At 43.7% G+C, this 20,639-nt stretch overlaps 3 protein-coding genes and 3 non-coding genes across 50 annotated transcripts in view; 4 read left to right on the top strand and 2 right to left on the bottom strand.

Moving 5' to 3' along the window:
• The window catches only part of PBRM1 (polybromo 1), a 145,719-nt gene extending 143,840 nt beyond the window's left edge, over positions 1 to 1,879 (bottom strand). For 42 of the 43 annotated variants that reach the window (XM_038003822.2, XM_038003824.2, XM_038003832.2 and 39 more), the window contains exon 1: positions 1,714 to 1,879. The gene's annotated coding sequence lies outside the window, so the exon portion shown is untranslated. The remainder of the gene's footprint in view (positions 1 to 1,713) is intronic. The other variant, XM_038003800.2, reaches the window with a different exon arrangement.
• A 63-nt stretch (positions 1,880 to 1,942) lies between these two features.
• On the top strand, positions 1,943 to 11,087 carry GNL3 (G protein nucleolar 3). Its single transcript, XM_007984512.3, has 15 exons — positions 1,943 to 2,070; positions 3,057 to 3,115; positions 3,529 to 3,666; positions 3,787 to 3,900; positions 4,406 to 4,489; positions 5,343 to 5,475; positions 6,875 to 6,990; positions 7,234 to 7,360; positions 8,130 to 8,217; positions 9,442 to 9,616; positions 9,754 to 9,896; positions 9,975 to 10,111; positions 10,199 to 10,374; positions 10,611 to 10,677; positions 10,772 to 11,087. The coding sequence occupies exons 1-15, from the start codon at positions 2,058 to 2,060 to the stop codon at positions 10,852 to 10,854; spliced, it is 1,653 nt and encodes a 550-aa protein (XP_007982703.1). The 5' UTR covers positions 1,943 to 2,057; the 3' UTR covers positions 10,855 to 11,087.
• LOC119626069 (small nucleolar RNA SNORD19) lies at positions 5,517 to 5,584 on the top strand. The gene has a single exon (XR_005242262.1). It is a non-coding gene; the product is annotated as a small nucleolar RNA SNORD19 (small nucleolar RNA).
• LOC119626078 (small nucleolar RNA SNORD19B) lies at positions 7,030 to 7,113 on the top strand. Its single transcript, XR_005242269.1, has one exon. It is a non-coding gene; the product is annotated as a small nucleolar RNA SNORD19B (small nucleolar RNA).
• On the top strand, positions 9,310 to 9,386 carry LOC119626070 (small nucleolar RNA SNORD69). The gene has a single exon (XR_005242263.1). It is a non-coding gene; the product is annotated as a small nucleolar RNA SNORD69 (small nucleolar RNA).
• GLT8D1 (glycosyltransferase 8 domain containing 1) lies at positions 11,078 to 20,549 on the bottom strand. 3 transcript variants are annotated; one of them, XM_007984511.3, is made up of 11 exons: positions 20,134 to 20,549; positions 19,412 to 19,640; positions 17,059 to 17,111; positions 16,876 to 16,974; positions 14,378 to 14,591; positions 13,114 to 13,231; positions 12,806 to 12,890; positions 12,496 to 12,608; positions 11,982 to 12,148; positions 11,759 to 11,871; positions 11,078 to 11,607 (listed from the first exon to the last, which is right to left on the bottom strand). In XM_007984511.3, exons 3-11 carry the CDS (start codon positions 17,072 to 17,074, stop codon positions 11,417 to 11,419), a joined length of 1,116 nt encoding a protein of 371 aa, XP_007982702.1. In that variant the 5' UTR covers positions 17,075 to 17,111; positions 19,412 to 19,640; positions 20,134 to 20,549; the 3' UTR covers positions 11,078 to 11,416. The 3 variants fall into 3 exon arrangements, with proteins under 3 accessions (XP_007982702.1, XP_007982701.1, XP_037859767.1); XM_007984510.3 differs by lacking the exon at positions 19,412 to 19,640; XM_038003839.2 differs by lacking the exon at positions 19,412 to 19,640 and having other exon boundaries at positions 20,430 to 20,549.
• Positions 20,550 to 20,639: the final 90 nt, after the last annotated feature.

The raw sequence follows: 20,639 nt of genomic DNA, 5'->3' as shown, positions 1-20,639 counted from the left end.
GCTGGGTGTGGTGCTGCACATCTGTAATCCCAGCCAGTCGGGATGCTGAAGTGAGAGGACTGCTTGAGCCTAGGAGCACAAGGCTTCAGTGAGCCATGATCACTTTACTGAACTCTAGCCTGGGCAACAAAGTGAGACCTTGTCTCAAAAAAAAAAAAAAAAAAAAAGCCTGTAAGCATCCCTTCAGCAATTTTGTTTTTCCATGAAGAGGAAAGGCAGATTCCAGAGTTCAATTCCAATTTTTAAAATGGCCTTGATTACAGTTACAAGTTCGAGAGTCTGACAATCAATAATTTATAGTGGCAGTTAAGAATACTTAATAATGTGCAACTGGAAGAATATCAACTTAGTATAGACAAACGGTGTATTTCAACTGTTTACGAACTTTAGCCCTCTCCTGTATTTCTAGTAATATTTAGCAATACAATATATGCCTAAAACAAAATCTTGGAAAACAGGACTCAAAGGAAAAAAACACCTATAAATCTACTTCCAAGAAAAAACCACTTTTAACGTTGTCATTCACAGTTTTTTGGTATTTATGCCTTAGTTACCTATTATTTTTTACCAAAATGTTAACAAACCACATATTTTACAGCCTGTGTTTTAGTGAAGATTCTTCCAAGTCAACATTCTTCCTCATGATGTTTGATGACTTGATAGTAATCTATCATACAGATATACCACAATTTACTTATCTTGGGAATTTTGGTAGGATATTAACATTTGAGGTATTTTGTACATTCCCAAAGCCAAAGAAAGCGGTCAAGGCCCTTCCATTCATCCACACATAACTCTTTATTGTTTTAATTTGAAACACCTCTTCAAAACATATTTTCCAATCTTCCATTTTGGAGCTCAAAATCAAATATGGGCGACCTGTAAGTAATAAAGCAAAAATTATGCTACTCTTTTATGTGCATGAGTCCAATATGCACTTTTTGGGGAAAAGCACATAGCCAAATGGAGAAAAAAAAAACACCTAAAATTATTTGTCAAGAGTCCTAATGTGTTGGAAAGTAAGTTAAAACATTTTACCCCAACATATGCTTCTATAACTACTGTAAGAATTTCTATATCCACTATACCGTGTACTTATTTTTCAGGACTTTTTCCATAGTTTTGCAACTCTTTCTGCCCCTTTAAATTAAAACTTATTATAATAACAAAACTGTGCTTCCCCAAACCAAGAAATATACACAGTTCCCAAAAACCCGGAATCTTTGTGGTGTTGAGATGAGAAGCTGAAATATCTGGCCTCTACTATACAAGTCCCATTGATTAAAACACCCGGAAAAAATACGGAAAGAAAATCAGTAAGAGTTTGTGTCGAACCGCCAAGAAACAACAACAAAAAAAAGAGGCCCTGAGCAACGGAGGAAATGAAGGACTTTCCCGACCTGTCACTGGTATTGGGGGCTGAGGGAAACGTTGACAGCTTTGAAGCTGCCCCGCGACGAGCGGGAAAGAGGAGGGCGGGGAGTTTCCGGGCCTTAGTGCGCCTTTGTCCCAGCCGGCAGGTGCGACAAAGCTACTGGGCCCATCGGGAGGCCCGCCGCCGCGCCCCGCCCAACCCCGCGCGCCCGGCCCGACCGGCGCGTCCCCACAGCCGGGGCGGGGCCTCCGCGGCGGCTCCCGCCCGCCCGGGCCCACACAAAGGCCCGGCAGCTGGTCGAGGGGGAGCGGCCCCACCCGCCCTGGGCCCGGCCTTACCCAGCCGCTCCGCCGCCTGCAGCCCCGGCCGCGGTCACTGACCGCCGCGCCCCGCCCCGTGGCCGCCACGGCTGCTACTATTGCTCCTCCGGCCGCGGCCGCTGCCGTCGCTCGGGCACCCGCCGCCCTCACCTCCCTTACCCCTCCCGGTGCCGCCGCAAAACCAGTCCCGCGGCCGCCAAGCGATCCCTGCTCCGCGCGACACTGTGTGCGCGCGCACGCAGAGAGGCGGTGACGCACTTTACGGCGGCAGCGTAAGTGCGTGACGCTCGTCAGTGGCTTCACTTCACACGTGGCGCTAGTGGAGGCAAGGTGTTGTGCTCGTGCCGCTTTCTACAACCAACATGAAGCGGCCTAGTAAGTGGGGTCGGGAAGCGGGCGTGGAGGGACCCATGTCTGGAAGTTGCTGCAGCCACCACGACGCTCTTTTACGGCTACGGCTTTGTCTCTGCTGGTATAGGGGTGAGAGCCTACGCGTAGGCTTTGGCCCTATTTCCTCGTAGGACCGAGAGTTGGAAGTCCCTACGGCGATCATGTTAACCGCGCGGGCTCATTCTGTGGAACGAAGACGGGCAGAGGGTGGGAAAGACTAGGCTAGATTTTCCTTTTTTTTTTTTTTTTTGAGACGGAGTCTCGCTCTGTGGCCCAGGCTGGAGTGCAGTGGCCAGATCTCAGCTCACTGCAAGCTCCGCCTCCCGGGTTCACGCCATTCTCCTGCCTCAGCCTCCCGAGTAGCTGGGACTACAGGCGCCCGCCATCTCGCCCGGCTAGTTTTTTGTTTTTTTAGTAGAGACGAGGTTTCACCGAGTTAGCCAGGATGGTCTCGATCTTCTGACCTCGTGATCCGCCCGTCTCGGCCTCCCAAAGTGCTGGGATTACAGGCTTGAGCCACTGCGCCCGGCTAGGCTAGATTTTCGTAAGGAAGTAGCTTCTGAGCCAGGTTTCAGGCCCAATATCATCTTTTCCGTGGCCACGTGCAGGCTGGCCCAGGTGAGAGCTGAGAATCGCCTCCCAGACTCAGTGTTCCTCTCCTGCCTTATGATTCGTGCTGTTTGACACAAAGTGGCTGTCGTTTTGGGTCTCATAAATGCTCGTACACGCTGCTGTGTATGATCCCATTCTGATATTGTAAGAGTAGGTGCAGGGAACTTGGACTCCGTTCTGGATCTACTGAATCTAATTCTCTGGAATTTGAAAGTGGCATGTATGTTTGCATTAGGCATTTCGCATTAGTCTTAACGTTAGGTTTGGCAGCCAATAACACGAGAAAAGGAAATAACTCCATAGTGCGTTAACCCAGAACTAATCATTTGCGTTAACAGATTTGTGATGTTTCTTTGTAGAGTTAAAGAAAGCAAGTAAACGCATGACCTGCCATAAGCGGTATAAAATCCAGAAAAAGGTAAGTGTAGTGCTTGAGAGAGCTATACTAAACACACTGCTAAACTGATTTTGCCCTGTTCCTTTGTGGGAAAGTCCGGTTTAATGTGATTTGGTTTCGGGAAATGGCATTGGATAGACTGACCATGGGCACGAGCTCTTAGGCATCAGGAGTGCAGCTATGAGAAAGTGCAGTGATTTGGTGATAAGTCTCTAAATTTGTTCAACATGTTAATCTCTGCATAGAGAGCCTTCTAGTTACATTTTCTTACTGTTTTATACTTACCTATGCATTACTTTGTAAGATTTCAACTAAAGCTCCATTTTCCTATTACATTTTATAGGCATAACTAAATTGCAGCCAGATTGGTTTCTCACTTGAATTCTGCTTAAGTATAAAGATATTTTTGTAAGTAGACAAAATCTCTTTAATAGGTTCGAGAACATCATCGAAAATTAAGGAAGGAGGCTAAAAAGCGGGGTCACAAGAAGCCTAGGAAAGACCCAGGAGTTCCAAACAGTGCTCCCTTTAAAGAGGCTCTTCTTAGGGAAGCTGAGCTAAGGAAACAGAGGGTAAGTTATGTTAGCCAGAATTTTCAATGAGTGGTATAGTGTGTTATGTGTGATATTTTTCAGAGTAAGGTAACAACACTAGTCACTGGTTCATCTATTTCCCTTATGGCTCTGACACAGCTTGAAGAACTAAAACAGCAGCAGAAACTTGACAGGCAGAAGGAACTAGAAAAGAAAAGAAAACTTGAAACTAATCCTGACATTAAGCCATCAAATGTGGAACCTATGGAAAAGGTATGATTAGGTGTCTTTATGAATGAGAGATCAGGGGTTTTGATTTTGTTTTTGTTGCTTGGGCCTGAGTGCAGTGGCACAATCACAGCTCACTGCAACCTCGACCACCCAGGTTCAAGCAGTCTTACCACCTCAGTCTCTGAGTAACTGGGACTACAGAAGCACACCATCATGCCTGGCTAATTTTTTTTAGTAGACAAGGGCTTTCACTATATTGCCAAGGCTGGTCTCAAACTCTTGGACTCAAGTGATCCACCCACCTCAGCCTACCAGTTTCTGGTATTACAGGTGTGGGCTGTTGCACCTGGCTGAGAGATGAGTTCTGGTGCAGAAATAAAAGCACATCTACAGGCTGCTGAGCTTCTTGGGAGTAAGACAACTGAGTTCAGACTCCATCTTACCTATTTAACAACTGCAAGTGCTGCTACTCAGCTGTGGAAAATGGAGATAGAGGTTACAACTGCTCTACTTCTAATTTTGTGTCTTTTCCCCCTTTATCCTCTAGGCATTTGGGCTTTGCAAAACTGAGAACAAAGCCAAGTCAGGAAAACAGAATTCAAAGAAGCTGTACTGCCAAGAACTTAAAAAGGTATCTTAGCCTAGGTCAGTGTCTGACAGTAGTAATGAGGTTTAAAAGACTCAAGTCATTTTTTTTTAAACCTTTTAAGATCAAGGGTACATGTGCAGGTTTGTTACATAGGTAAACTTGTGTCGTGGGGGTTTGTTGTACAGATTATTTCATCACCCAGGTATTAAGCCTAGTACCAATTAGTTACCTTTCCTGATCCTCTCCCTCCTCCCACCTTCCACCAACAAATCATTTCGTGACTCAACTCTAACTTATGCTGTTTAAGCCTTTCCTGCTATGTTTACCTGACAGAAATAGTGTCTTTGGTTCTAAATATTTGCACAAAACTGGTTCTGCCTGTAAGCATGATTTACAACATTTTTTTAAAAAATGTTGACATAGTGTTGAGATTGAGAAAAGTACTTTGGAGTAAGCAATGTCAGGCTAAGGGTCTCTAAAGTACTCTGTTGAAACCTAAGTGAAAGAGGACAAGAGGGTACTGTCTCCTTGGTGTAGTTGCTCTCCAGCACTCCCATCCCCAACATCCATTTTCCCAAGCTCACTCCCCCGTGGATAGAACCTGACTGCCCCTCAGCAGCTTTTGGCAAGGCCAGAGGGACCTACCAAACTACATAATTCACTATGGGAGGATTCAGACAGGGATATTTTAATTTTTGAAATCCATCTTAATCAGAGGCCTATGTTTTACTTTCCTGTGTGAGAAATGATGAGGGTCAACATTCTTCATACCAAAGTGAAGACATGAGATCCAACTCTGAGCTCACCCTGTTGCCAAATGGATAATGTCAGTACTCTCTTGTTGAAGGTATTACCAGAGCAAGGGATGTCGTTCTGGTCATTTTTTACTTAATAGGTGATTGAAGCCTCCGATGTTGTCCTAGAGGTGTTGGATGCCAGAGATCCTCTTGGTTGCAGATGTCCTCAGGTAGAAGAGGCCATTGTCCAGAGTGGACAGAAAAAGCTGGTACTTATATTGAATAAATCAGGTGAGTAAAGAGGGTACCCTTTGTCTTCCATGTACATTGGTGAGGTATGAGGATACAGTCTAATAGTCACTGAAGACTGATTAGATCCAACTCTGACCTCAGCACAGCCAAAGTACGTGCACTTTGCCAGAGACAGTGCTAGTCAGTGGGGAGGAGGGGATTTTTACAACTGACTCAACTGGTTTCTACTGTTCTTTTGCCATTCAGTATTTACTGTCTTTTAAATAAGAGTGTAAGCTGTTATACCCAGTTAAGTGTAGTATATTTCATCTAGGAAGTGATGACAGTGTGACAAATTCCCCACACCTACACAATGTCGGGTATTAGTTCAAGAGTGAAATAAATTGGAACGTATGTGACAAAATATTTAAATGAAATGCATAATTATGCATCTGAGTTTCAGCAGCAGGAACAAGAAAACCCAGAACAGAGAATTACAAAGCAGAAAATGGGAATGAAATCTAAAATTATTTTTGGGGTTAAGAAACAATTGGCTGTTTGGAAGGCTGAAGCAGGCAGATCACTTGAGGCCAGGAGTTCGAGAAAAGCCTGGCCAACATGGCGAAACCCCATCTCTACTAAAATACAAATATTAGCCGGGTATGGTGGCGGGCACTTGTAGTCCCAGCTACTTGGGAGGCTGAGGCAGGAGAATTGCTCGAACCCAGGAGGCGGAGGTTGCAGTGAGCCAATACCATGCCACTGCACTCCAGCCTGGGCAACAGAGCAAGATTCCGTCTCAAAAAAAAAAAAAAAAATTGAATGAATAAAAACAATTGGCTGCTAGCTAAAGGTAAATTCTGGAAACATAGCTCTAGGGTTAGTAGGTTTGTAATCCAGACGTTGAGTCTGTTCTGAAATTTTTGAGTGAGCAATACAAAGGGAATTGAAATAGAGAAGTGTAGATGCTGAGCTCTGTTAAGATACGGGCAGCATGGTAGGGGAGCTTGCCCTGCCCTAATTTTCTAGTTAAATCCTTTTGAAAAGACTGGGAAAATGTAAACCAGAGTAAAATCTATAGTTGCCAGATTTTGAAATGCATCTCAACAAAATAGTGAAATTGGAGCAAATGTCTTACTTCTTTTGTTGAGACGGAGTCTAACTCTGTCACCCAGGCTGGAGTGCAATGGCACAATCTCGGCTCACTGCAAGCTCCGCCTCTTGGGTTCACGCCATTCTCCTGCTTCATCCTCCCTAGTAGCTGGGACTACAGGCGCCCACCACCACGCCCAGCTAATTTTTTTGTATTTTTAGTAGAGACGGGGTTTCACCGTGTTAGCCAGGATGGTGTCGATCTCCTGACCTCATGATCCGCCCGTCTCAGCCTCCCAAAGTGCTGGGATTACAGGCGTGAGTCACCGCGCCTGGCCGCAAATGTCTTGTTTCTAATTCCTATCAGATCTGGTACCAAAGGAGAATTTGGAGAGCTGGCTAAATTATTTGAAGAAAGAATTGCCAACAGTGGTGTTCAGAGCCTCAACAAAACCGAAGGATAAAGGGAAGATGATAACCAAGGTATCCTTTATTAGTAGTAAGATGTGTGGTTCTTTCAGATTTTGGTTGAAATATGATGAGTGTACAAAATCTTGATTTAAATAAATGAAAAATTACAAGATCCAACTCTGATTTCAGCCAGAGATAATCTGAAAGGCAGTGTAGTTAGTTTAAGAGCTGGGCTCTGGAGCCTGATTGCTTGGGGTTTGTTAAAATGATTTTTCAGGTAAGTTGCCAGAATAATTCAACTATTTGGAATTTTAGCGTGTGAAGGCAAAGAAGAATGTTGCTCCATTCAGAAGTGAAGTCTGCTTTGGGAAAGAGGGCCTTTGGAAACTTCTTGGAGGTTTTCAGGAGACTTGTGGCAAAGCCATTCAGGTTGGAGTAATTGGTGAGTTTCAGTTAATTACTTTTTACTTTTTAATTGTTGAAATAGTTAAGTTTAGCCAGCTCTCCAAGTGCCCAAGCAGCAGTGTATGGAGTTGTTGTCAAGTAAAAGGCTCACTCAAATACTAGCTTCTTGCCTATACCTTACTAAAAGCACATAACCACACACAATTTAAAGAAGAAAACTTATACAACTGTTGGCCGGGCACGGTGGCTCACGCCTGTAATCCCAGCACTTTGGGAGACCAAAGCGGGTGGGTGACGAGGTCAGGAGATTGAGACTGAGACCATCGTGGCTTACACGGTGAAACCCCGTCTACTAAAAGTACAAAAAGTTAGCCGGGCGTGGTGGTGGTCTCCTGTCCCAGCTACTAGGGAGGCTGAGGCAAGAGAATGGCCCAGGAGGCGGGGCTTGCAGTGAGCCCAGATGGCGCCACTGCACTCCAGCCTGGGCGACAGACTCATCTCAAGAGAAAAGAAATAAAGAAAACTTACACAACTGCTCCAGATTCAGGTTTTTTGTTGGAACTGATTACTATAGGAAGCTGGTTTCTAAAAGCTCTTGGTTTGTTTGAATTTACAGTATTTTCCTGCCTTTTCATTACTTGTGCAAAAAATGAAGAAACTAAAATTGGCCTTAGTATTGAAGTGAAGACACAGATCCAACTCTGATCTTGCCCTAAACATCAGGGAAATGGAAAATTAGGCAGTGAGAATTTCATGAGTGCCAACATATAATGCTTTTTATATCTGGATTTCCCATTTATTTGTAGGTTTCCCAAATGTGGGGAAAAGCAGCATTATCAATAGCTTAAAACAAGAACAGATATGTAATGTTGGTGTATCCATGGGGCTTACAAGGTAAATGGAGGTGTCCATAATTGTAATATTACTAGTGACACACTGTTTTATTTTAGTTATCTCAAGGAAAGTGATTTTTTTTTTTGAGACAGTTTCGCTCTTGTTGTCCAGGCTGGAGTGCAATGGTGCAGTCTCGGCTCACTGCAACCTCCACCTCTCAGGTTCAAGCGATTTTCCTGCCTCAGCCTCCCGAGCGGCTGGGATTACAGGCATGTGCCCCCACACCTGGCTAATTTTGTATTTTTAGTAGAGACGGGTTTCTCCATGTTGGTTAGGCTGGTCTTGAACTCCTGACCTCAGCTGATCTGCCCGCCTTGGCCTCCCAAAGTGCTGGGATTACAGGTCAAGCCACCGCGCCTGGCCTAATTTTTTTTAAAGCTTTTGGTGAAAGAAGAGATTTAAGCCAGTGCTAGGCTTGGGGAAAAACTGATTGGAGTGGGACAGCTGCCCACAATTCAGTTTGAAAGACAAGTTAAGCAAATAGATAGAGAGGAAAGCTCCCTCAGAGGAAGTGATGTTGGAACCTGGCCTTGAGAAATTAATAGAAATTTGCCAGCTAGAAGGCTGCCACCACACCTGGCTAGTTTTTGTATTTTTAGTAGAGATGGGGTTTCACTGTGTTGCCCAGGCTAGTCTCAAACTCCTGGCCTTAAGTGATCCACCTGCCTAGGCCTCACAAAGTGTTGGGATTACACTTTCGTTGGGTGGCATGAGCTACCGTGCCCTAGATCTTTTTTTTCTGAGACAGAGTCTCACTCTGTCTCCCAGGCTGGAGTGGTGCTATCTTGGCTCACTGCAACCTCAGCCTCCTGAGTAGCTGGGATCACAGGCACCCGGCTAATTTTTGTATTTTTAGTAGACAGCGCTTTCACCATGTTGGCCAGGCTGGTCTCGAACTCCTGACTCAGGTGATCCACCCGCCTCAGCCTCCCAGAGTGCTGGGATTACAGGCATGAGCCACCGCACCCGGCCAGAAGGTGGCGTATTTATAGCAAAGGAAATAGCATGTGTTTTGGTTGACGTAAACATATAAGCTGTAACATGCAGTGTTTCTCTTTAGAACAGTTGGGTATGCTGTTACAGTTTTAGATAAATGTGAAGCAAATGATGATAAACTGGATCTGACTGACTGTGCTGAGTCTGTTCAATCCAACTCTGAGCTTCATGTTCTCTTACCTTCCAAATAAACCAATGCCCCCATCAATTCCATCTCTCTTCTTTCAGGAGCATGCAAGTTGTCCCCTTGGACAAACAGATCACAATCATAGATAGTCCAAGCTTCATCGTATCTCCACTTAATTCCTCCTCTGCACTTGCTCTGCGAAGTCCAGCAAGTATTGAAGTAGTAAAACCGATGGAAGCTGCCAGTGCCATCCTTGCCCAGGCTGATGCTCGACAGGTAAAAACCCCTTCTCATGAGCTCCTTGGAGCCATTTTCTTTCATCATAAGCATTTTCAGTAGAAAAATTTTGGAAGTTTTTTAAAGTACTGATGTGTCAGAGGAAGGACAGTTCTTTTTTTTGTTTGTTTTTTAAGGTAGTACTGAAATATACTGTCCCAGGCTACAGGAATTCTCTGGAATTTTTTACTATGCTTGCTCAGAGAAGAGGTATGCACCAAAAAGGTGGAATCCCAAATGTTGAAGGTGCTGCCAAACTGCTGTGGTCTGAGTGGACAGGGTAAGCTTTCTTTTCTGTTGGCATTTTGGTGACCACTAGAATAAACCTCCTTTTGACATATCTTATTTTTAATATCAGTGCCTCATTAGCTTACTATTGCCATACCCCTACATCTTGGACTCCTCCTCCATATTTTAATGAGAGTATTGTGGTAGACATGAAAAGGGACTTCAATCTGGAAGAACTGGAAAAGAACAATGCACAGAGCATAAAAGGTGAGAATTGTGTGTCACTGCTGTCTTCATCAGTTGACAGGCCAATAGAGGTCTTATCTGTTCACATGGGCTTTGTTTCTTCCCCAGCCATCAAGGGTCCTCATTTGGCCAATAGCATCCTTTTCCAGTCTTCTGGTCTGACAAATGGAATAATAGAAGAAAAGGACATACATGAAGAATTGCCAAAACGGAAAGAAAGGAAGCAGGAGGAGAAGGAGGATGACAAAGACAGTGACCAGGAAATTATTGATGAAGAAGTTGATGTAAGTGTGTCCTCCATGAGTTGTTTAAAACTGAAGTGAGTTTTCTAGCATTATAATACATAATGGGAAAGAACTGAAGATAGGAAATATTTGAGGCTTGTGATCCGTTAGCCTTAATCTTATATATCCCGTTATATGTACCTCCAAAGAGTTAATTTTTTCAGGTACATAACTATTTGGATTAAATGAGCAAGACAAGGGCTACTAATCCAGTACCATTTTTCTTTGTCACACAGGAAAAGAGCTCAGGCATGTTTGCTGCAGAAGAGACACGGGAGGCACTGTCTGAGGAGTCTACAGCAGGTAAGGCAGGCAAAAGGAGTTCTTCTAACAAAGCAGCATGGTGTAGAATCACTTTGACTTTTTGAAAATCTCTTTTTATTTTCCTGCAATATAGGTGAACAGTCTACAAGGTCTTTTATCTTGGATAAAATGATTGAAGACGATGATGCTTATGACTTCAGTACAGATTATGTGTAACAGAACCATGTCTTTTTTTATGAGTTTTTTTTTTTTAACATTCTAAGCAGACTGCTAAACTTCTATGTATAATGTGTGTAAGTTATGGTATGCATGAGCTGTGTAAATTTTGTGAATATGTATTGTATTAAAACCAGGCAATTTGGATCCCTAAATTCTATAAAAAGACAATTAATCTCATTGTGAGTGGAAGTAGTTATCTGGAATAAAAAAATACGATACCTATTGAAAAATGTTGTTTTATTTACAGATCAGGCCACAGGTTACAACAGCAGTTTTGAATTATCTGTACCAGCTAGCTGAACTAGCTATATCTGTTTTTCTTTCCAGTCATTCAGCATTGTAGTAAGAAAACACTTGGTAAGGCAGATGGAGACATATTTATAGTCTATAGTCTGTCTGGGAAGCTGACTTCCAGACAGGGCAGTTTGTCATCTTTACCCAGCTGACACATCTTTTTCCATGGCTTGCTACGATAGGCATTGAAGCCTAACAACTGTTACTTTGCATACATGCCATCTTCCAGGACTTCCTGAGAAATGCTTATAGTTTAAATTCTGTTTCACTTTATGTTTGAGATCTCGGTATATCTTCGGATTAGGTTGAATTTGCCTGTTGGGTCTGGAATATACCATTTTTCCCAAACATCAGTATACGAAGCAGTCCTTCCCCATGGCTTAAAATGTCCATTCCAATGGAGTAATTTGGCAGCCTTTACAAACTGAGGTGAATATCGTTTTCCAGCACTGGAACCTTGTATTTGAGACAAAAATAGGCACATCATTGTGCCATGTGAAATTGTGCAGAAAACTTAAGGGAAACAAAGAATATACCCCATCCCTGAGGATAGTTCTTTAGATACCAATTCTTTTGCTAGCTTATGCCACTGGTTAATTCTACTTACCAAGGTGGCGGACATTCCACATAGGATCGATGGTAGAGTGCTGTTGATAAAATACGATAAGCAGAGGAGGTGTTGTGATGCTACCAGCCAGGGTTCTGCTATACAATCCCTCTCTTGGTGGGACAGAAAACAAATGTTAGTGAAAAGTACTAACTCCTGTTAGTCACAACTCCCGGAATTGAAATACAACAGTTTTTCACAGCTCGGCCAGTTACATACTTACTCTACATTGAGTTTCATCCATTTTTCCAGTTGGTTAGTTATATTCTGTCGTTTCCATTCTGTCAGGTTTGCAACAAAAACTCCAGGATTAAATGAGCAAGTGCTGGCTTTCATGGAAAGCTTACGAATTCTTTCCTTTTTATAGTCAAGATAGCCAATGTAATTGTACTGAAAACAGATAGGATATATGTATTTACTGCTTCAAACAGAATAGATACAATTTTATAGCCAATAGAGAAAACAGCTGTTAAACTATGACTTCTTCAGATTAGATAATAGATACTTGAAATTCCAAGTTAGAATAGGAACCTAGATGTTGACATATTAAACCAGATGTTCAAGAAGAACAATTAGGCTGTCAAGTCCATGAAGAAGTCTACAGAAAAGCAGGCTTGAGTTTTGTGATGAAATGATTAGGGAGTGAGTGTAAATTGCAGCAAAAGAGTTCCCTGAATTTGCAACCTCTTCCCAATAAACGATATTGTAGGAAGAGGGATGTATGGTAAGCAATTTACCTGGTTTCCTGCTCCACGGATGACAACTTTAGTAGAAGCTGAATCACAATCTTCTGAAAATGCAGCTGCATGTCCTGGCTTCAGTGGTGTATTGTAAAGGGCAAGAATATCACCTGAAATAGACAAGATGTTAAGATTTACATTTCAGTTGCCTTGAGAGTTCCCTGTTACTCCCACTTCTCCCTATGGTGACCTTTTATAGAAGACCATAAATAAAACAACCACTATAGCCCACTGTAGCCCATTGTTTTATTTAGCAATTGTACTCAATCTGGGTGGAGAACAGCACTCATGGTAACATTTTTGATACCTTGCACAATTACATCATCATCCATGTATATGGCCTTCTTTGCGCTGGGAACCAGAATTGGCAAGTAGAACCTTGCAAAGGTTAACTGGAAAAGGAAAGAATAATTGGCATAGGATACTGCACTGGCTGTGCTTTTATTTACATAGAAACTCCTAGGATGCTTTCAGTACCCATTCAGGAGAAGAAAGGACTCTTAGAACCACCCAGGCTTGGTCCCCAGGAAACTACCTGCACTATATCCATAGACACCCAAGTATTCCATTATTTCCTAATACTGCCAAGTACAAAGAAGGATGCATGGAACTCACAGGTTTCATGGATTCCCCCTGGTCAGGATCCTCCTTTACTTTCCCTTCCAAAAGTTTAGGGTCAAAATTGACAATTTTGTATCTGATACTTTTCAGGGAATCACTGTTGAGCCAGGACCTGATGAAGATAAAACACTAAATTTTAGTTTCAAATAATGTCTCCAAACCAATAAGGGAATAATGCAAAAGAAACCCTATGGACCAAATAGGTGTTTACAAGCTCCTTTTATCTCTGAGCTTTGGTTTCCTCGTCTGAAGTGATGGTTATTCCCACCAACGTCCCTCCCTGAACCAAGATTATATAGTAATTATAACACTAAAACTACTCTAGAAAAATACAATACAGAATTAAGAACATTTTGTCACCACCTAGACCATCCAACTCTTAACCCAATAAATACACTGGTGAAGAAAAGGAGTCAAAGTGACGGTAGCGAAAGCTAATTACCATCTCTTATCTACTGACTTGTTAATTCACTGAGTAATTCCACCACTCAAGTCTGAGGCACTACCTGTAAGAAAAAAGTGTTTGCTAAAGGAGTACTGCACATTTTTTCTAGGTCAGTTTCAAATCAGCGTTTTGTGGATACTTAGTGTTATTTCTGTAGTCTATTTTTATACAGCTTCTGTTTCTGTATTTTAAATGGGTTCAGAATTTACAGCTTCAAAAACTAAGTATGAACCATGGAGAAGGCCATAAGGACGAAAATGTTTTAGAAATTTGACAACTGGTTAATTTGTTAGACCAACAAATTTGGAGTAAGTTTTGTAAGTCTTAGTTCATTTTCAAAACGGATTGGACTATCCAAACTTCCCCAGATCACTCTGGGGAAAGTCAAGATTTGGATCAGGACCTGTAATCAGCTTCACAACACTACCTTGCCATTGTTGCTAAGTCCCTTCCCACTCTAGACCAGAGCTGCTCAGAACATGTCCATGAAATAAGGAACCTGTAACTTACAAATCAACATTTACTGCTGCCTTCACTGAGAAAGTATTATTACCAAAACAACGTCAGGTGGGGTTAACAGTGCAGAGTGACAGTTGACTGACTTCCTGGCATGAGCTCCTTGTATCACTTCTCCTATTATGGGGATAAGCTCATAATACAATCCTAAAAAAATATGTCAGTTGTACAGTTTATCAGTGGTACAATTTCAGTTGTATAAAACAACATACAAACCACAGAAAAACAGTTCCTGGATTGGCAGCTGGCCTGCTCTAGATCATCCTCTAGAAGCAGAATCACATAAGTAGAGCTCACCGGAGATGGTCTGCTGTATTGTTGAGGGTAACAATGTAGAAAATCACATTGGAGCGAGTGTTGTGCTGAATGCTGTTTATGGCTGCGATGGCCCCCCCAAGCCTGTCTTCAGTTGCAGCGATGACCACAGGAATCTCCTCTTGTCTCCCATCTACTGCATATCGGAGAGCATTTGGAACAAAGTCTATAGGTTGAGGCCCCACAATTCCTGAATCTGAAAACACAAGGAAGGCACTGTGATACAATCTCATGGGCTTTTGAGTCCAAGATATGGAAAAAGGGAAGGTAAGGATTATGGTTCTGATTTACCTCATTCTCCCCCATTAAACTGAAGCATACAGCCCTGAAACTTTCCCTGTAAGTAAACAAGCTTTTGGAAAAGTGGAGGAAGCATTTTTTAAAATAGGCTGACAGCACTCTGATACACTACTGGTAGGAAAATAACAGAACCTGTTAGAATGTATTGTGGCAATTTGTATCAAGAGTTTCCTAAGGACAAAATCTGAAATATAATCAAAAGAAAGAATTTTATTTAAATTGTGAAAACGTAGCAGCAAACTAAATATTTTTTAAGTCACAAATCACAAGTAGGCATGAAACCAATTGAGTGAGTCACAATCAATTTATACAGAAAAAGTTTCTGGATTGCAATAGAAAACTGAAGTAGAGGCCGGGTGTGGTGGGTCACGTCTGTAATCCCAGCACTTTGGGAGGCTGAGGCAGGTGGATCACTTGAGGTCAGGAGTTCAAGACCAGCCTGACCAACATGGTGAAATCCTGTCTCTACTAAAAATACAAAATGAGCCAGGTGTAATGGTGAATGCCTGTAATCCCAGCTACTCGGGAGGTAGAGGTTGTGGTGAGCCGAGATCATGCCATTGCACTCCAGCCTGGGAAGCAAGAGGAAAATTCCATCTTACAAAAAAAGAAAACTGAATTAGAATACCAAAGAAAATACAGTGTATCACACAAGGAAACTTCAAGTACTGTCCTATATACATTCTTGCCTTTTTTTTTTTTTTCCATTCCTCATTGAACCCTGGTATTTACTATGTGCCAGGCAGTATCTAGGCACTGGGGTTACAGCCATGAATAAAACATCCCTAACTTTCTGATAGACAGCCAATAAGTAAATACATATGTATGTACATGTGCTACATGTAATGTATTTCCTATTGTAGGGCTGCCACCAAAAAGTCTTAAAACTGTTGTACCACAAGATGTTATCCTGTGGAAACAAATTAATAGACATTAAAATTATGTATGAAGAGTTTCTACCATCACAGTGACATGCTTATGATATACAGAAAAACACATAATGTACAGTTTATATATAGTACAATCTCAACTGTACAGAAAAAAGATGTGTAGGAAAAAACTGGAAGGCACTAAGCCAAAAATGTAATAAGTTACCTTTAGGCAATGAAATCATTCATTCAACCAATATTTATTGAACAGCTATAGGTATCAGCCACCATCCATAGGCACAGAAGATAAAACAGTACACAAACTGCCTTCATGGAGCTTGAATACTGTTGTCTTTTTTTTTTGAGATGAAGACTCACTCTGTCACCAGGCTTGAGTGCAGTGGCGTGATCTTGGCTCACTGCTACCTCCGCCTCCTGGGTTCAAGCGATTCTCCTGCCTCAGCCTCCCGAGTAGCTGGACTACAGGTGCATACCACCATGCCCAGCAAATGTTTGTATTTTTAGTAGAGACACGGTTTCACCATGTTGGCCAGGCTGGTCTTGTACTCCTGACCTCATGATCTGCCCACAGCCTCCCAAAGTGCTGAGACGGTCTCCATCTCTTGACCTTGTGAGGCGCCCACCTCGGCCTCCCAAAGTGTTGGGATTACAGGCGTAAGCCACTGCTCCTGGCTGCTGTTCTCTTTTTTATAAACTTTCCTACTAGGAACATGCATTACTTTATATGTATCATACATATATACACATGATAAAACATGCTATCAGAGCACTCCGTGAAAGTCAGGAGAAAGCTATTATAGTCTCTCACTCTGGTCAACTGTGGTGGGTGGCAATCCAAAAATGATTTTTGACAAACACTCAAGCCTCAAACATTCCTCAATACCAAAGGAGAACAGTATGAACAACTAATTCAATATATTGTGCAATGCATTATACAACACAGTGATTTTTAAAAATCACTTGACAAAACTTTTATTGCTACAGTCCCACTGATGCAGCTGCATAGCTGAAGGAAAGTAACTAGACTGACACTCTAGTGACTAGAGCAGGCATCAAACACCAAGTCTGCCCTCACTTTCTGAAGCCCTGTCCTGCTGACATGTGAACAGATGGCAGCCCTCAGAGGCTCTGTTAAGGCCTCTGATTTGGTGAAAAGGAATATTCTGTCAGATCAAACCCTTAACAAACAACTGCTAGTACTACCAGAAGAAGAACAACTTAGGATGTGCAACACAGAGAATACCAGGTCCTCAACAGATTCTAAGGCATTATTAGTAAATGTTCCCATACCTGTAACCTCATTCCTTAACAAACTGCTCAAGCCGAGGAAGTTATGGTGCAAAACCAGTAAGAAGAGAGCAACAGCCAGGACCAAGATGATGATGTTTACTGAAATAGATAGGGAAAACCTATGTTATACCTCTTTATCTTTTACCAGGTATAAAAACAAGTTAACTTGTAGAAAGAGCATACCTTTACGGAATGACATCTTTTTCTTCTGTCATATAAATTAGCAGTTATTAACCCTACAAAACAAAACAAGCCCTCAAAGTCAGTAAGTACATGAGAAGGGACATCAAAATGCCCTAACACTTTTTTTTTTTTTTTTTAATTCAGGAAGAAACAGGAGGCATATATGGTATTCTGCAAGAAACTCATTTTGTGTTTCCAAGAACCCAATTTCGGATCTGAAATTTTTGTGGTAGTCATTAATAAAAAACTTAAAAATAAGCTGGAGAAATACATAAGCTTAGCCTTGTATATTATACATCACAAGATGAAAAGCAAAAAAAAATTTAAGAATTAAGTTTCAGCCAGGCACGGTGGCTCATGCCTATAATCCCAGCACTTTGGGAGGCCGGGGTGAGGCGGGGGAGTGGATCACGAGGTCAGGAGTTCAAGACCAGCCTGGTCAAGATGGTGAAACCTCGTCTCTACTAAAAACTGCAAAAAAAATTAGCCAGGCCTCAGTGGCAGGGGCCTGTAATCCCAGCTGCTCAGGAGGCTGAGGCAGGAGAATCACTTGAACCTGGGCAAGAGAGGTTGCAGTGAGCCGAGATCGTGCCATTGCACTCCAGCCTGGGCAACAGAGTGAGACTCCGTCTTTAAAATAAAAAATAACATAACAGAATTAAGTTTCTACTTAAAATTCCTAAAGTAGACATGGATTCAGGTTGTCTATGACCAAGTAACCTGAGGTCTTAGCCTCATCAGTAAAAACATGCCTGTTCAGAGTTGTATCCCATTCACCTTTAACATGAGTGTCCTCAGAGAAAAGAATATTATCCAAATTCACTTGACAAACCCACAGCAGAGAAAAAGTTACAAAAATTCACAGAATCCAATCGATATCAAAAGTTTGGAGTGCATTTCTAGCCATCATAACTAGCAAAAACAAACAAATGTTTATTTTAGTTTATTTTTTTAAACGGAGTCTCATTCTGTCACCCAGGCTGGAGTGCAGTGGCACGATCTCAGCTCACTGCAACCTCTGCCTCCCACATTCAAGCGAGTCTCCTGCCTCAGTCTTCCCAATAGCTGGGATTACAGGCGTGCACCACCACGCCCAGCTAATTTTTGTATTTTTAGTAGAGATGGGGTTTCACCATGTTGGCCAGACTGGTCTCGAACTCCTGACCTCGTGATCTGCCCACCTCAAGCCTCCCAAAGTGCTGAGATTACAGGCGTGAGCCACTGCGCCCCGCCAAAAAAACATTTAAGGTGCTATTCCCAAAAACCATCTCTGTTAGCTAGCTATTCATCTCTTAAGAAGGTGGTGTCTAATTGTCACACTGTCCTGGTTGGTCCTCCTCAGCTCATCTGACCTTCACCTTTTCAAAACAATTCAGTGGAAACAAGATAGTAGGTGGAACTAAATTTATTTAAAAAATAAATTCCTTCAACAAGCTCTTGGTAAAATGTTTCCTTAAAGACATTTTACCAACCAAGATATTGTGAACCCACCTTTTAACCCTTACTATAGACCGTGGATCTGTAACTACATTTTCGTTAGAGTATACAATTGTGTACGATTTGATTAGCAACACAGTTGGTCCTCAGTATCAGTCGGGGATTGGCTCCAGGACTCCCCATGTATACAAAAATTCACGGATGGTCAAGTCCCTTATGTAAAACGGCATATTAGAGTCAGCCCTCTGTGTCTGTAATTTCAATCCGTGGTTGGTTGTGTCTGTAATTTCAATCCGTGGTTGGTTGAATCCAAGAATACAAAACCGTGGATACAAAGAAAAAAAAAAAAAAAAAAAAAAGGCCACACTGCCCAGGCGTGGTGGCTCATGCCTATAATCCCAGCACTTTGGAAGGCCAAGGTGGGTGGATCACTTGAGGTCAGGCGTTTGAGACGAGTCTGGGAGTCTGGCCAACATAGTGAAACCCCATCTCTACTAAAAACACAAAAATTAGCCGGGCTTGGTGGCGCATGCCTGTAATCTCAGCTACTCAGGAGGCTGAGGCAGGGCAATCACTTGAATCCAGGAGGCAGAGGTTGCAGTGAGCCACGATCGCACCACTGCACTCCAGCCTGGGTGACAGAGCGAGCCTTCCTCTCAAGGAAAAAAAAATAAAAGACCACACAAAGATGTATCTATTTATACACACATCAGAAAGTCTGTTCAATCACACCAAGAAATACAGAGCATGGGAAGGACACAGGAATAAACTCTTGCCCATCCCTCTTTCTGCCTTCTACACGTCCTGACTCCTTCTGAGGTCAGAAAAGTGTCAAAGGTGTCTGCATTTTACTGTTTGGTCTCTGCCACGTGCAAGGATGAAAGGGCACTGAGGATATACATACACTTTCTCCTACCCTTTCATCTGGCTGGCTCCCACTTGGCTTTCAGAAGTCAAGGTAGCCTCCTCCAAACTCCACGTTGAGCTGCACCTTCCCTGAGCTCCCACATCTGGGCCTCCCTCTCCCAGGGCTAATCCAGCTGTCATGTATTTCTGGCGTGATGTGGCTGTCTCCCTTGACACGCTCTGGGCTCTTCCAAGGCAACAGCCTGGTCTTGGTAACAACCGTGTCCTCGGTCCATTGTCTGGCACAAACAAGGTGCCGTGAATATTTGCTGGTTGCATCAATGAGGACAGCAGTCCCACCCTGTCCGGGGAGTGCCTAGAATCTCACTATCTGTGGCTAACCCTGAGTACATAACCTGGGGGCCGGAGAGCCAGCTGGGACCCAGAAGCCCGGGTTCCTCAGAACGGTTTCTCTCCAAAACGTGGGCATCCCACCTGGCTCACGGTAACAGAGGAGGGTCTACGATTTAGAGATACACCTGCCTTGAAAGAGAGGCTGAGTGAACCTTTGGCTGGCCTCTATCAGGAGGGCCCAGCCTGGGTCTGTGAGGGTCAGTAAAGTCGGCCAGAATGTGAGAGGGCCGAGTTCGGGAGCCCCCAGATGAGGGACTCTCCACGCGGATGAGAGGGACAACCGAGGACCGAGGTCCCCTCTCCAAGGAAACTCTCTCTCTTGTGGATGCCGCCTAGAGTAGCCCCCTAAATTCCAAGGGTCAGTAGGGCCCCCCTTACACTTTGAAGTGATCGGAAAGTGATGCGACGCTCCGGGGATCCCGCCAGGCTCAGAGATACCCCTGCTTAGGGCTCCGACAAGTCGTTCCCCTCAAAGGCTCGCCGCGGCCGCCCTTACTGCAGGCGATGGAGGAGATGGGGATGCAGCCCCGGCCCGCCCTGCCAGCTCAGCGCCCGCGCCGCAGGCCCCGGGGCCCAGCCCGTTGTCTGGCCGCCCGCGTCCCCTGCACGCTGGGCCGAGCCCACTTGCCCTCTAACTCCGCGGCAGCCGCGCAGCCCCACAACACCCAACCAACCCGCAGCGGTGACCGCTAGAGCGTCGCGCCAAGCAGGCGCAGCGGGGCAGCCCTGCCGCCGGGGTCCTCGAAGAGAAAAGACCGTCGCCATGGAGACGCGGCGCGCGCTGGCGGCCATTGGGCCGCGCAGGCACTGTCAAGGACAGTTTTCGGGGGGCCCGCGGCTCCAGGCACCCAACAGCACTGACGGTGAACCCTTCACGGCCGCGC

Source organism: Chlorocebus sabaeus, chromosome 22, assembly GCF_047675955.1.
Source record: "Chlorocebus sabaeus isolate Y175 chromosome 22, mChlSab1.0.hap1, whole genome shotgun sequence".
Classification (NCBI taxonomy): domain Eukaryota; kingdom Metazoa; phylum Chordata; class Mammalia; order Primates; family Cercopithecidae; genus Chlorocebus; species Chlorocebus sabaeus.
This window is presented reverse-complemented; position numbering and strand designations above follow the sequence as displayed.

What these genes read in the sequence shown, in the direction of transcription:
- GLT8D1 (XM_007984511.3), bottom strand. An exon ending in AATACAGCAGACCATCTCCG is followed by an intron (nt 13,232 to 14,377) that starts GTGAGCTCTACT and finishes TATCTTCATCAG; the next exon opens with GTCCTGGCTCAACAGTGATT. An exon ending in TGGATGAAACTCAATGTAGA is followed by an intron (nt 11,872 to 11,981) that starts GTAAGTATGTAA and finishes TGTCCCACCAAG; the next exon opens with AGAGGGATTGTATAGCAGAA.
- GNL3 (XM_007984512.3), top strand. An exon ending in ACTGCCAAGAACTTAAAAAG is followed by an intron (nt 4,490 to 5,342) that starts GTATCTTAGCCT and finishes TTTACTTAATAG; the next exon opens with GTGATTGAAGCCTCCGATGT. An exon ending in GTATCCATGGGGCTTACAAG is followed by an intron (nt 8,218 to 9,441) that starts GTAAATGGAGGT and finishes CTCTTCTTTCAG; the next exon opens with GAGCATGCAAGTTGTCCCCT.